Raw genomic sequence first — 16816 nt, forward strand, 5'->3', positions numbered from 1 at the left:
TCGCAGATGCATTCTATGAAGTCCTCTTCCAGACTCCCACAACCAACTTGATTTTCCCAATCTATGTGGAAGTTAAAGTTCCCCATGACTCCTGCCATATCATTATTACATGCCTCACTTTATTTCCTGTGCCACTAAACTATTGTTATTTGGTGGGCGATAGATAACACCCACCAATAATTTTTTCCCTTTGTAATTCTTTATCTCTACCCAAATGGACTAAACATTATGCTCTTTAGATCTTATATCATCCCTCACTACTGCCTGGAGCTCATCTTTGATTAAGAGTGCAACTCCACCTCCCTTACCATCCTGTCTATCTCTTTGCACCACCTGATACCCTTGAAAGTTTAATTCCCATTTAAGGTCACCTTGTAGCCATGTTTCCGTGATGGTTACTAAATCATAGGCATGGGTACCGATTTGTGCCTCAAGTTCACTAACCTTATTTCTAATACTGCGGGCATTCAGATAAAGTGCCTTTATGCTCTTTGTCCTTTTAATATCTTTTGACTTCTGTAACCTTGATTCTGTAACATGATTCTGTACAATCATATGTACATGATTGGCTGAACGTATTACAATGCTGCAAGATTGTGTGTCACAAACTTGTTTTCACTTTTCTTTGGCAGCCTCTGCAGGACTCTCGAATGATCAGAAGGAGTTCCAGAAAGTTGCCTTTGGATTTGCTTTGAATGAAATGGCTCCACACATGACAGAGTGGGATCAGAAGGTAAATAATTTTTTTTTTCTTTTCTTAGAAAATGGAGAACTGCAGAGTGTGACAGAACAGAGAGATCTGGGAATACAGCTACATAAATCCTGAAAGTGGCATCACAGTTAGAAAGGAGCTTTTGTCATATTGGCCTTCATAAATAAAAATATTGAATATAGGATTTGGGATGTTATGGTACAGTTTTATAAGACATTGGTGAGGTCAAATTTGGAGTATTGTGTGTAGTTTTGATCACCTAACAACAGGAAAGGTATCAATAAGATTGAAAGAGTGCAGAGAAAATTTACAAGGATGTTGCCAGGACTTGAAAATCTGAGTTATCAGAAACGGTTAAATAGGTGAGAACCTTATTTCCTGGAGCATCAGAGAATGAGGGGAGATTTGATGGAGGTATACAAAATTATGATGGGTATAAATACGGTAACTGCAAGCAGGGTGAGACAAGAACTAGAGGACATGGGTTAAGGGTGAAAGGTGAAATGTTTAAGTGGAGCATCAGGGGAGCATCTTCACTCAGCAGGTGATGAGAGTGTGGAAAAAGCTGGCACCATATATAGTGGATATGTGTTTGTTTTTGACATTTAAGAGAAGATTTGGTAGGTACATGGATGGGAAGGGTATGTATGGCTATGGTGCAGGTGCAGATCAATAGGACCAGGAGGAATAAATGTTTTGGCATACCCTGATAGGCTGAATGGCCTGTTTCTGCGCTGTGGTTCTCTATGGTTCCAAAGAAAGCTAATTTGGCCCATTAAACCAGTGACATCTCTCAGAACAATCACATTAATCCTGCACCTCTATTTTTCCCTTAACCCCGCCATTCTCAATAAGGGCCCTCTTTCCCCCACCTCCCCCTGGGGCCACAGGGCATTTAAGTCAATTTTCACCTCGTGTAACATAAATATTTTGTATTATATTATGTAGGAGAGAAGTATGGAAGATACCATAACTTGTCTGCTTCACAGGGAGGGGAGCCCCTGAATTTTGAGCAGAGTTTTAGGGGGTGCAATAGCATTAAAACGATTGAGAATGGCTGGTTTAACCTATTAATTTACATGTGTCCTTTACCTCTCCCAGATCCACTTGCAACACACCTACACTAGCAACAAATTACAAGAGCAACATGGTCACAGAGAGTGTGCAGACTCCACATACATCTGAGCTGTGACAGCAACTGACAGGAAGTGCAAATTATCACAAGATAAAGGAACAGAAGCAGGCCACTAGGTCCATCGAGTCTGTTCTGTGGCTCTATCATATCCCTTGATACCTTTACTAATGAGATACTTATCCATTTCCTGTTTAAATATTCCCAATGATCTGGTCTCCACTGCTTTGTGCTGCAGTGAGTTCCACAGATCCACGACCCTCTGACCAAAGAAGTTCTTCCTCCTCTCTGTTTTAATTAGATCACTTCTAATATTAAGACTATGACCACCCATAAATAAATATTTTTAGATGTTTTGAAACAAGCAAAAGATACTGGTTTTTTTTCCACAATCGTTTTCTAAAGTACTAATTACTGTTATTCCAAAAAAAGATAGAGATCCATTGAAAGTTGGTTCATATACACCGATTTCTTTATTAAATGTAGATTACAAAATAGTAGCTAAAGTTTTAGCTAATAGATTAACAAAATAATTGCCACAATTGATTCATGTAGATCAGGCTGGGTTTATTAAGAATAGATATTCTGCAGATAACATTGTTAAATTAATTTCTCTGATTAATGCTTCTAGAAAGCAACCCAACCAACCAACGATAGTAGCTTTAGATGCCGAGAAAGCTTTTGATAGAGTGGAGTGGAGTTTTCTATTTAAAGATTTAGAGAAATTTAAATTGGGACCACTCTTTATTGGTTGGGTTAAGGCTTTATATAAGAATTCATCAGCCAGGGTGGTGACAAATAGACAAATATCATCTTCATTTACATTAACTAAATCGACTAGACAAGGATGCCCTTTGTCACCAGCCTTATTTGCATTGGTAATAGAACCATTGGCTCAAGTGATTAGACAAGACGTTAATATTCAAGGTATTAAAGTAGGTTTAGATGAATATAAAATTATCTTATTTGCGGATGATGTTTTAATATATTTAACACATCCTAAGGAATTTTTGGGTTACCTTCAAAAGCAATTGGAGCAGTATGGTGAAATTTCAGGTTATAAAGTTAATTGGGAGAAAAGTGAAATAATGTCAGTAGTAAATGAGGAATATTCAGATTGTAAACAGATGACACAATTTCATTGGTCAAATAAGATTAAATATTTAGGAATAGTTATTAATGTTGATTATCAATATTTATACAAGTTAAATTATATACCTTTATGAAATAAAATTAAATTTGATTTAAATAGGTGGAAAGATTTATCACTAACTTTATTGAGGCGTGTGAATTGTATTAAAATGAATATTTTCCCACATATACAGTATTTTTTTCAATCTATTCCTTATAAGCTTCCAAAGGAATTTTTTTTAAAGAACTAAATGTTTCAATATGATTATTTTTATGGAAAGGTAAATTATCAAGAGTATCGTTACAAAAGTTGACATGGAAATATGCTTTAGGGGAGCTTCAATTACCACATATTCAGAATTATTATGAGGGGGCTCAGTTAAAATTTATTAATAGGATGTTTGCTATGGATCAACTTCCTATTTGGGCTAAGATTGAATTGTCCCAGATTTTTGAATGAAATATCGATCAATTTATATATAAATGGAATCCTCGTCTTTTACAAAATTATAATCTACCTGTGTTGAAACATTTGATGGAGATATGGTATAGTAGGGATCAAATTATTAGATCTAAAGGTAAAATTACTGCTAAAATTCTATTGTACCAGAGTAAATTATTTCCTTTTTTGGTGAATAATCATTATTTGAGATCTTGGGAACAGAATGGTGTTAGATTGGTGGGAGACTGTTATGAAGAAGGATCATTTTTATTATTTAATAGAGTTAAGGAAAAGTTTGGAATTATGCTGAATACTCTGTTTGCATATTATCAAGTATGTGCTTGGTTATTAGATAATTTAGGGCGTGAGCTGAAATTACCTAAATGAAGTAAGTTTGAACTGATAGTGATAGTGATAGTGATTTGTTGCAACAGAAGATGTTTAAATCTGATTTGTATAAAATGAAAAATAAATGGGAGAATGATTTGTCTATTTCAATATCTCAGGAAGAGTGGATGAGTATGTGTGAGGATAGTATAACTAAATTAATTAATGTGAGATATAGTTTAGTTCATTATAATTTTTTACATCAGTTGTATTTAACTCCTGAGAAGTTAAAAAGATATGGTTTTAGTTCTTCAGATGCGTGTTTCCGATGTGGAAAAGAGATTGGTACTTTCTTACATTGTTAAAAGGTGAAGCCTTTTTTGTATAGGATTATGGAGTTTTTGGAAGGTTTATTCAATATACTTTATGTGATATATTTTATGTGATTTATATTTTTATATATTATATATTTTATATATTATATATTTTATGTGATCATTTTAGTAGAGGTTTCTAGGATAATTTGTTTTTTAATCATGTCGTCGTGTATTGAGATGTGCAAAAATAACAAAAAAAATTGGATAAAGAGATGGAAGAGTTGAGACGAGATAGAATTGAAAAAAGAGGTATAAGATGGGTATATTAAATTTCATGACCGTAAATATTAATGTATCCACAACCAAATTAAAAGGAAGAGGTTACTGACATGACTAAAAAAAAGAGAAAATCGACATTGCTTTTGTGCAAGAAACACAGTTAATTGAGATAGGACACAGTAAATTGAAGAGAGACTGGGTAGGCCATGTAGTGGCATCATCACACAACTCAAAATCCAGGGTAGAAGCTATATTAGTCAACAAAAATCTACCAGTCAATATAAAGGAAATAATAACAGATCCATCAGGCAGATATGTAATGACAAAGTGCCAGATTTATTTAGAATTTTGGAATTTACTAAACTTCAATGCACCTAACAAAGATCAGGAATTTATGCAAAACATCTTCCTAAAGATAGCAGATACACAGGGACATATCTTGCGAGGAGGGGATTTCAACTTCAACCTGACACAATTTTCTTGTTTATTTTCATTGTGTGATGACATTGTTTAATGGTTTTATTGTACTGTATATGTTGAACGTTTAATGGGTTTGGAGGGGGGTGGGAAGGGAAGGTAGGGGGAAAAAAGGGGAGAAAATGCCACTGTGTATATTTAAGAGGGAAATGTTTGTATGTATTTTGATTGATATGGTTCACAGTGTGAAAAATTAAAAAAAATTAATAAAAAAAAAACCTGGAACCTGAACCCAATGATAGACAAAACTGAGAAGACAAGTAACAATAAGAATAAAGTAACTAAATTTACACTAAAAGCAATGCAGGATATGAAACTAATCGATATTCTTTGGCTTGGCTTCACGGACGAAGATTTATGGAGGGGTATGTCCACGTCTGCTGCAGGCTCGTTGATGACTGACAAGTCTGATGCGGGACAGGCAGGCACGGTTGCAGCGGTTGCAAGGGAAAATTGGTTGGTTGGGGTTGGGTGTTGGGTTTTTCCTCCTTTGTCTTTTGTCAGTGAGGTGGGCTCTACGGACTTCTTCAAAGGAGGTTGCTGCCTGCCGAACTGTGAGGCGCCAAGATGCACGGTTGGAGGCGATATCAGCCCACTGGCGGTGGTCAATGTGGCAGGCACCAAGAGATTTCTTTAAGCAGTCCTTGTACCTCTTCTTTGGTGCACCTCTGTCTCGGTGGCCAGTGAAGAGCTCGCCATATTACATGATTTTGGGAAGGCGATGGTCCTCCATTCTGGAGACGTGACTCACCCAGCGCAGTTGGGTCTTCAGCAGCATGGATTCGATGCTTGCGGACTCTGCCAGCTCGAGTACTTCGATGTTGGTGATGAAATCATTCCAATGAATGTTGAGGATGGAGCAGAGACAGCGCTGATGGAAGCGTTCTAGGGGCCGTAGGTGATGCCGGTAGAGGACCCATGATTCGGAACCGAACAGGAGCGCGGGTATGACAACAGCTGATCTGTTGTGTGTTTCTTCAGGTGGTTGTTTTTCCAGACTCTTTTGTGTAGTCTTCCAATGGCGCTATTTGCCTTGATGAGTCTGTTGTCTATCTCTTTGTCGATCCTTGCATCAGATGAAATGGTGCAGCCGAGGTAGGTAAACTGGTTTATCGTTTTGAGTTCAGTGTGCCTGATGGAGATGTGGGGGGGCTGGTAGTCCTGGTGGGGAGCTGGCTGATGGAGGACCTCAGTTTTCTTCAGGCTGACTTTCAGGCTAAACATTTTGGCAGTTTCCGCAAAACAGGACATCATGCGCTGGAGAACTGGCTCTGAATGGGCAACTAAAGCGGCATCGATAAAACTAATCGATATATGGGGGAAGCAACGCCCCAAAGAGAGAGAATATTCACATTACTCGAATAGACATAAGACCTACTCAAGAATAGACATGGTTTTGTTATCGGCACAGATCCAAGGGAGAGTTAAAAAAACGGAATATAAAGCAAGATTATTATCTGATCACTCTCCATTGTTATTAACAATTGAATTCGAGGGTGTCCCACCAAAGACATATAGATGGAGACTAAACCCTACACTGTTAAAAAGACAAGTTTTCAAATTGTATATTGAACAGCAAATTAAAATATACTTTGAGGTAAATATGGAATCAGTAAAAGATAAATTCATTTTATGGGACTCAATGAAGGCTTTTATTAGAGGACAAATAATAACCAATATGATTAAAATTAAAGAGGAATATAATCGGGATGTAGAACAGTTGGAAAAAGAGATAACAATTATAGAAAAGGAATTAGTGGAAAGAGAAGATACAGAGAAAAAGAGAGAACTGGCTGAGAAAAAATTAAAATATGAAACACTAAAAACATATAAAGTAGAGAAAAATATAATGAAAACAAATCAAAAATATTATGAACTGGGAGAGAAAACACACAAAATTTTGGCCTGGCAACTTAAAACAGAACAAGCTAAAAGAACCATTCTAGCGACAAGAAAAGATGATAAGCAGATCACATCTAATCCATTGGAGATTTGAATGAAAATTTTAAAAGATTCTATAAACATTTATACCAAACTGAAAATATAGGAAAAAAATGACAAAATTGATGAATTTTTGTCTAATATTGAACTACCACATCTACAAATAGAACAAAATAAATTGACAGAACCTTTTAAGGCTTAAGAAATATATGATATGTTAATGAAACCACCAAACAATAAAACACCAGGTGAAGATAGATTCCCGATAGAGCTTTATAAAGTTTTTAGGAATTTATTAATCTCTCCCCTCAGAGAAGTAACGATTATGAGTAGATGAGTATGAGTAGATATGATTTGAATCGCGACTCTTGGACATCAGACAGGGAATCCCCAGAGCATTCACACAACAAAATCTTCGAAATGTGATAGTAATCCATGAATGGGCCCACATCTTGTCAAATTCAACCGTGGCATCTTTAATGCTTCAAACATAAGACATAATATCATGGAATCATTGCATAGGAGTAGGTGAAGGATTATATTTCCATTTCATTAGAATTGCTCGTCTGGCTATTAACGAGGTAAAAGCTTGGATTCTTTTGGGTTGAAGTCAAGGGTTTTAAACCCATTGGAGCAACACTAGCAAAGCTTTCCACAAGCATACAAGTCCCTTTCCAGTTCAGATGCAAGCCATTCTGTCAGAACAGGTCCCACCTTCCCTGGAAACAGCCCCAATGATCCAGAAACCTGAAGGCCTCCTTCTTGCATCATGTTTATAGCATGTGTTAAGCTGCATTTCCTGTTTCTATCCGCACTAGCACATGGCCTGGGTAACAATCCTGAGATCACAATCCTGGAGATCCTGTCCTTCAACTGAGCCCCTAACTTCCTGAAATCTATTGCAGGTCCTCCTCATCCTTCCTACCCACGTCATTGATCCCTACATGGACACAACATCTGGCTGCGCCCCCTGCTAATAATGCTATGAACTTGTTCTGAGATATCTTGGACTCTGGCACCAGAGAGGCAATATTACCATCTGGGATACTCAATCTCTTCCAATGAACCTCATCTGTCCCCAAACTGTGAAATCCCCTATCACTATAGGTCACCTCCTCTCTTCCCTTCTTTGAAACAGGACCAGACTCTGCCAGAGACCTGATCACCATGGCTTGTCCCTGGTACATAATTTCCACCCCTGCCACTCCCCCACCCCCCACCCCCAGCCCCACAAACAACATTATCCAAATGGCATACTTGTTATTGAGGGGAACAACCACAAGGGTACACTGCACTGCCTGTCTGTTCCCTTTCCCTCTCTTGACTGTCACCCATCAACCTTCCTAGTGTCCCTGTAACTCTTGTTGATCGCCCTCTCTGCCTCCTGAATGATCTGCAGTTCATCCAACTCCAGCTCCAGTTCCTTAATTTGGTTTGTTAGGAGCTGCATCTGATGCACTTCTCACAGATGAAGTCATCAGGGATACTACTGGCTTCCCTGATGACCCATATTCTCCAAGAGGAGCATTTCCCTGCCTTGGCTGCCATTCCCAATGTTTGAGCCTAAAGACGAGCACTCAGCGGCACAAGGACAGCTTCTTTCCCGCTGCTGTCAGATTCCTGAATAATCAATGCACCAAAGATACTGCCTTACTTTTTGTGCACTCTTAATTTTATTTATTTTGTTGTAATGTTGTAAGATGGTTATAATATGAATGTTTGCTCTATGACACCGCTGCAATTCACCGGATTTCATGACTTGTTCATGACAATAAATTCTGATTCTGATTATGACCAGAGGAAACATATAGGATATCTAAAACCTGCCCTTACCTGTACCTCCCTGCTGAATCCGTTTCGTTCCTCAAATAGTTTGGCTCTTCTTATTTCAATTCCTGCTATTCCTCACATCTTACTAGTTCTCATTGACGCCTGTTGAGCCAGTGCCTTACCACTCTGACTCAGCCCACCCTGACAATGACCACGCCCTCTGCCATAAATTTATGGCCTCAGGTTTTAGATATCTCTGCTGTGGAATAAAGTTTCCAACTGCATCCACCCTAATTTGTGTATCTCCATCATGTCGTCCCCTTTGCTCCAAGGAAACTAGAAACATCATGTGCAACAGGGAAACAGGCATTTGTCCCACCACATTAATACGACCTTATGAACTCCATCTCCCAGTCACTCTAGCAGTGCATTCCAGGTACTGATCACTCTCTTGAAAAAGGTCTTTGTCCAATGTGTAGAGCTTGTTAAAGCATTTTAAAGCCTATATTTTTTTTAAAATCATGAATATTTTGAGAACTGTGATTAGGGTTATTTTTATTATGTATCAGAATTAACATGGAATAAGTTAGCCTTTTCACTACAGCCTCTCAATTTAGTGGCACCTCAAATTTGGAGGATCAGGGCCAATATAAGTGGGTGCTTGTGGACCTTAGGTATTACTTCACAATGTGTCTGACTTGTGACAACTCAAAGCTTACAAGTCACTGGAACAGTAAACGTTTTCATCATTCATTTGGGGAATCCATTACATTTGTGGTTTTAAAAGGATCTGCATCTATTTATTGTTTATATTCTTCTGCCTTTGAGCAATCTATCTTGTATTGGTGTTTGCAGTGTTCTAGTGGTTAACAAAATCTGTTCCTCTGAGAGCGCTTCCATGTAATCGTAGTGTATTCTCTGTCTGCAACAGAACTGTAAATTGTCCTATTTTCATGACTGTGTTCAAGGGGGCCACACAAAAGATACTTCTTCACATACAGAATAAATACAATTCAAACTATGCTCTCTCTCTTACCTGATATTTTTGTGGAATGCTGATTATCATGATCTTTGTATTTTAAATATTTGGTAGGAAATCTTTCCTGTGGAGACGATGAGAAAAGCTGCACAACTTGGGTTTGGTGGGATATATGTTCGCCCAGATGTCGGGGGATCAGGACTATCACGAGTGGATACTTCCATCATATTTGAAGCATTGTCAACCGGCTGCGCAAGTACCACTGCTTACATGAGTATACATAAGTAAGTTGATGTAGAAAATACACTGTGGCAACAAGCTAGCTGTCAGGCTCTTGTCATTACTCACTGTGAGCTCCTGCAGCTTTATTTAACATAAATAACATGAAACCCTTCAGAGGATGGGGTGTAGTGATGTTGATCATGGTTGCACTGCAACTAGCAATGCCTTAAGGATTATAGCTCCTGTTTGATTAGACTTGGCTGCCAGCAGGGGGCTGACACACAGTATGCAGATCTGTAATGGAGCTTGCAGCCTCATGTGCTGTTTACAACAACTTTAAAGTAAAGAGCCTTTTCCTTCATCCAAGTGTTGTCTAAGAATTCACACATATGAATACAAGATAAAACATGGAATCAGAAGTGGGATGAAGGAAATTAAAGGAAATTTTTTAAAGGTAAAATCTAAAGTCAGCAACTGATCAGTGAAGAGAAGATAACACAGTGAAAAATGGAAGGATTACATCCACCAACGAAACTTCAGCTGACAGGTAATGTGGTTGAAAATTGGAACAGATTTAAACAGCATTTTGGATTGTATTTAGTGGCAGTCGGAACTGATGAGAAAAGTGATAAAGTGAAACCATCATTTTTCTTACATGCCGTGAGTGATGAAGCCCTAGAGGTGTATAATAACTTCACACTTTCTGCTGAAGGAGACAAAACGAAACTGGAAAAAATAATGGAACAGTTTGAGGCATACTGCATACATAAATGTAACATGATGTTTGAGAGGCAAAGAATTTTCACATGTGTACAAAATACAGAAGAAAGTATTGATCAGTGTGTGACTGAATTGAGAAACAAAAGCAAAATGTGTGAATTTGGTGTACTGAGTGACTCGCTGATAAAAGACAGACTTGTGTGTGGTATTTCAGAAAATAGTCTAAGGGAAAGACTGCTAAGAGAGCAAAATTTAGACCAAGAAAAAGCCATAGCACTCTGTAGGGCTACAGAAACTGCAAAATTGCAGGCAAAAGAGCTGTTCATTGAAACTAGCTGCAACATGGATGCAGTGAGCAAGAACAGACATAAACCGTTTAACAAAAAGTGCGCCAAAGTGGAGAGAGGCATGGCCAGTGAACAAAAATGAAAGGGAGAATCGAAACCCATGTCATTGACCCCTATCAAAAATGTGTCCACCATATGGTAAAACAAGCTATATGTGCAACAAAAGCAAGTATTAAGCCCATTGCAGTAGATGAAAGGGATATAAAGGAATTCTATGTTGATGTTGTGACTGAAAACAAAAAAGAAAACAGAGACTGGATGTTGAGATTAAAAATGAATGACATACATTTAAGTTAAATTTTATACTGGAGCACAAATTAATGTAATATCAGAGACTGATTTTAAGAAGATTAGACCCAGACCAAAGATGTACGGAACAAAAGTGAAGGTGACAGCATATTCAGGTACTGATATACCAGTGCAAGGAGAATGCATGGTCAAAGTGAAACACAAAGACAAAGAGCACATGCTAGCATTCATTGTGGTGCCAAATGATGTACAGGCCATACTAGGTTTAACAGCCTGTGAGAAACTGAACCTGGTAAAAAGAGCTCTCGTGGTGGAAAGTGAAGGAGAGACAATGACCTATTCTAGAGTCTAGGCTGCCTTCCAGGAGAACACACGATCAGAGTGGATAAATGTGTGCCACCGATAATATATCCATGCAGAAAAGTTCCATTTGCGCTTCAAAAGCAACTAAAGGCAGAGTTGGACAGGATGGAAAGCCTGAATGTGATTCAGAAAATAGATGAGCCAAAAGAATGGGTGAGTTCACTCGATGTTGTGGACAAAAAGAATTGAAAGCTTAGAATTTGCCTGGATTCAAGATATCAAAACAGAGCAATAAAGAGAACAGTTTAAGCTTCCGACGCATGAAGAAATCATGTCACAGTTTGCAAATGCAAAGTTTTTCAGCAAGTTAGATGCATCATCAGGATTTTGGCAGTTGAAATTGGATGAAGCAAATTCAAGACTGTGCACATTCAATAATCCATTTGGCAGATACAGATTCCTAAGGTTACCATTCAGAATTGCCTCAGTTCCTGAAGTTTATCCGTATGGTCTATCAGTACCTGGATGGAGTTGATACCTTAATGGGTGACATCATAGTATGGGGAACCACGAGAATGGAGCATGATGAGAGACTAAGGAAATGCCAGCTCGGGGTGACAGAACTAACATTTGTAGGAGTTATTATTGATAGTGAGGGCACCAAATCAGATCCCAGAAAGGTGTCTGCTATTGGGAACGTGCCAAGGCCACAATGCAAAAAGGACATACAGAGGTTTAATGGAATGGTCAACTATATGGGTAAATTCATATCCAACCTCTCAGAAAAGATGGCTCAATTGAGAAGAAAAGAACATTGAATGGGAGTGGAATCATGAGTATGAAAAGTCATGGAGTGAACTAAAGAAAGTCCTCACAGAGGAACCAGTTCTGAACTTTTACGACCCAGCGAGACCCATCAAGATATCATCAGACACATCACATAGTGGGCTCGGTGCAGTTCTTCTGCAAAAATATGATGACTGGCAACCCATTGCGTATGCATCACACTCAATGACAGATGCGATAAACTCAAATTGAAAAGGAGCTGCTCAGCATCACATACACCTGTGAAAGATTTCAGTAGTTTGTGTCAGGACAAGCAATCAGTGCAGAGACCTTGATTGCATTATTCCAAAAGCCATTAAATTAATGTCCACTTAGAATACAAAGAATGATGATTAGGCTGCAACGGTATACACTGAATGTGGCGTACACTCCGGGTAAGCTAATGTACACAGCAGACAATGTCCGTTGTCTAGAGCTGTTGACACGAGAGAGCCAGCAAACACCAAAATGGATGAAGACATGAACGCCTTTGTGGACATGATCACAAGTGCACTGCCCATATCAGATCCAAAAATGGAGCTCATAAAGTCAGAGACAAAGATGAAACACTGAGATAACAGAAAAAAACATCTTGGATGGATGGCCCAACATGAAGCAGGACTGCTCACCTGATGTTGCAGAGTACTGGAACTGCAGGGTAGAACTATCAGTGGTTGAAGACATGATCTACAAAGGAATAAAAATCCTTATCCCAAAGAGTCTAAGTAAAGGGATGCTAAAAAGGATCCACGGAGATCATCTCGGAATTGAAAAATGTAAGAAAAGAGCAAGAGAGGTGATGTACTGGCCAAGAATCAATAATGATATAACAAATTAAGTGAAAAGACCAAATGACAAGACAAATGACAGTGGAACTGACCTCCCAGAGCATGCTAGTATTCCGCACAACGCCGCTCAAGTGTGATATGTCACCAGCCCACTCCTTATGGGACATAGGCTAAGATCAAACCTACCCATTCAGGAGAACCTCCTAAAAACAGAAGAGGGGGAGAAAGTGAGGAAGTACAAAGAACAACAAAGAAAAGCAGAAGTATTACTTTGACAGAACAAAAAACCTACCAGAACTCTACAATGGTGACCAAGTAAGGTAAAAGACAAAACAAACTTATGAAGTCCAACCAAGATCATATACTGTTCAGACCGATGAAGGTACTGTTCTGTGAAGAAATTGTCGAGATCTTCAAATGGGACCAGCCACAGTAGATGGAAAGACAGATACTGTTGAACAACCTGAATGCACATCTGAGAAGACATCATCTGAGACAACAACTCAGATTCAAGGACAATCAATCAGGAATCGTCAAGAAATGTGAATCCTCCTAAGAGACTCATTGAACAAATTTAAAGACCCCTGTTCTAGAATGAAGTAGTGCTATCTTAGTCATTCTTCAAGTTTTAGTGTATGAAAATGTGAACACTCAAAACAAGTTTTAAAAAATGTTAACAATTTTGATAATTAAAATGTAAATTCTTGGTGTTAAAGTTAAAATTGCAGAGTTATACAAAGAAAGCATGTTATTTAAAAGTAAGCTACTTTTGTTTTAAGAAAGGAAGATGTAACGGTAGAGATCATGTTTGTAAGGTAACTAGCAATGCCTTGAGGATTATAGCTCCTGTTTGATTAGACTTGGCTGCCAGCAGGGGGCTGACACACAGTATGCAGATCAGTAATGGAGGCTTGCATCCTCATGGCCTGCCTCATGTGCTGTTTACAGCAACTTTAAAGAACCTTTTTCTTCATCCGTGTGTTGTCTAAGAACTCACACATACAAATACAAGATGAAACATGGGATGGGGGTGGTGGTGGAATAGGGAAGAACAGAGGAATTGAGACAGCTTAAGGAAGGATCAAGAGATGGGTTCTCAAGATTATTTTGAAAGTGGTGAGTAACTTGCAGAGGGGGAAATTAGGGCTTGGTGGATTCAGGTTAGCGTCTGCAGGTATGAGGAATTCTTACAGCACAAGCTGGGAAGACATTGAGTGAAGTTGGAGTGTGCGAGGTAATAAAGATTTTGGCAGGTATAAAAAGGATGACAGGTACATAGTTCAGAATGAGTGTGATAAGATTCTAGTCATAGGACATTTCAACTTTGCTCTGTTACGGAGTCCAGAGGACCCCAAAAACCAGCAGCAATAAATATGTACCACTACTTAAACAAAAGTAGTTTTTAATTATATTTGAACAAGAAAACAGAATTAAACTTTAACTATTACTTGACCTACCTAACCCACTTAATCCCCCCTCTAATACTAAGCGCAGGTGTGTCTAATGTATATTTAAGATTAGAAAAGTTATTTGGATCACAGTCCAATCTCACTGGTTACAGGCAAATCTTGTTCTGTGCACAGAAGTTAGCATTAACAAAGTTCACCAGTCTTTGGTGTTTAACAGGCAAATGGTTACCACTCAGGAGGGTTCTTGCTGTTTTTCAGAGAGAGGTTCCATTTCTAGGACATCCGCAACTGATTCCTTCTCAATCAGTCTTGCTGATGAAACTTGCCCCTTTCAAGGTTCTCCACATGATCCTCTTTCTTTCAGGTCACCTTTCACACCGCCAGTCTTCTCCTTTGACCAGGCAGCCTTCCAAAGTTTGCCAACTTGTCCCTCTGGAACGGATTTCTGTCGCTCTCCTCTCTGTTTCACACCCTCCTTCTCTGAGAGCAAAACTCTTCTCCTCTGCCTGCAAAAATCACATGCTCTCCCAGGCAAGCTGCTGTCCATATTTTGTTGCCTCCTGCAAAAAGCACTCTGCAAAATTCCTCCAAATTCTGTGTTTTAAAATGTGTTTGTGTGCAAGCTACTCGAGCAATTCCTCCCAAGCCACCTCTAAATGCTCTGTCACAGCTCATCTTAGCTACATTAGTTTGAAGGTTTTAAAGGAGGTGTGTTCAGGAGAGAATTTTAAACTGGGTCAGAAATAGTCCTTTAGAAGTACTGGGTCTAATGTCAATCCCCATATAGTGATTGAACAGTCGGAGATAATGATTATAACTCTTAAGTTTCAAGCTATGAAGATGGTGTTACAGGTTATGTTATATTATTTTATATATAAATATGTTTTTAAAAGAGATAGATTGTAGGGGTTTAGAGTCACTTCACAGACATGAACATTTCACAAAAGAGATCTCATTTAAAATGCAAGAGCTTTGCTCAAGCTGGACACTCAAGCACCAGTGATTTTTCAAAAACTGCTTTGCTAAAGAATTTCAAAAGCATGTGCAAATGGAAGAGATTGATAAGATCTTTCAAAGATTGGGTTGTGGTTTTGCAAGCAGAGAGAGAAGAAAATGTGATTCTTTGGAGAGAGAGAATTCAGTTCTGCAGTGACCTTTGAGTCTGCAACATGGCAAGCTGACAGGCTTGGTTGAAGACTCCATTTTGAAGATGGGTGGTGAGTTCTGAGTTCAGCCTGTTGAAAATCCCTTGTGGTCCTCACAAGAGGAAATGGGTGGCTAGAGTTTCACCTGCAATAAGGGAAACAAAAAGAACTCTGGTGGCCTGAAAGAAGAGGTTATCATTTGGAAAACCCCAATGGGGTGTTTTTTTGACAAGACACTGACATGGCTGATGGAAGTAAATCAGTTTGTGTGTGTCCAGTGACCAATGAATCTCTCTGAAACCAACAAGAACCTTCCTGAGCAGTAACCATTTACCTTTAAGCACCAGAGTCTGGTGAAAATTCATCAATGTTGAATTCTGTGCACAGTATAAGAATTGCCTGATACCGGTGAACTTGGAGGAATGAGAAGTGAGATTGGACTGTGAATCAAAGAACATTCCTGAACTTATACACATTACATACACGTGCACTTAGAATTGGAAAAGGATTAAGTTAAGTTAATAGTAATAAGTTAAAGTTTGATCCTGTTTTTATGTTTAAAGAAAAACAAAAGCAACTTTTGTTTGAGTAACCATTTGTCTTGGTAAATTTCTATTGCTGCTGGGTTTTGGGGTTCTCTGGGCCTGTAACAATGGTAAGGATGATCTGGAAATGAATTGGAAGAAGATCAAATTCAATGCCATTAGATAGGCTCTGATAAAGGTGGACTAGGAGGAGGTACTTGCAGGTAATTCTGCATCCAACAAGCTGGGGTCATTTAAAAGAGCTAAATTGTGTCTGGAAGGGTTCCAATTGGGATGAAAGAAATAAATGTTAATAATTGCCTCTCCATGAGAAAAATTATTTGCCTATTCTATCAAACCTCTTCAATATTTAAAATACATCACATTGCCTTGTGTTCTCATGCAGAAGTCATCCCATTGTTGCAGCTCAAGTGCAAGTTCTTTGCTCTTTGTGGAAGGAAGGGCACACCAGGAAGAGTAGATGTTGTGCAGCATAGTCTCCATCTGAAAAATGGATGATCCCTGCAATAATTTGATTTTTTGCTTCACATTCCAGCATCTGCAGTCTCTTGTGTCTCCAATTTGTTCCAGATTGGCTGTATTTTAACTTTAGATTTGTGCGACTCTTTGATCAATTTAGAGGAACAATCCTAATGACACCTCGTGTGCCAATTCAAAGATATTTTTTAAGGTAGTGATTGGTTCCCTTTCTGCAGTAAATCCTATTTACAATCTGAGTTTTAAACAAACTATTTTCTTTTTCCATCACCATAATTC

At 38.6% G+C, this 16816-nt stretch overlaps 1 protein-coding gene across 12 annotated transcripts in view; it reads left to right on the forward strand.

Moving 5' to 3' along the window:
- acad8 (acyl-CoA dehydrogenase family, member 8) overlaps positions 1-16816 on the forward strand; it is a 165961-nt gene that overhangs the window by 13806 nt on the left and 135339 nt on the right. For all 12 annotated transcript variants that reach the window (XM_069894346.1, XM_069894349.1, XM_069894351.1 and 9 more), the window contains 2 exons: positions 633-733; positions 9622-9791. In XM_069894346.1, coding sequence (XP_069750447.1) covers positions 633-733; positions 9622-9791 — 271 coding nt within the window. The remainder of the gene's footprint in view (positions 1-632; positions 734-9621; positions 9792-16816) is intronic.

This window comes from Narcine bancroftii, chromosome 8, assembly GCF_036971445.1.
Source record: "Narcine bancroftii isolate sNarBan1 chromosome 8, sNarBan1.hap1, whole genome shotgun sequence".
NCBI lineage: Eukaryota > Metazoa > Chordata > Chondrichthyes > Torpediniformes > Narcinidae > Narcine > Narcine bancroftii.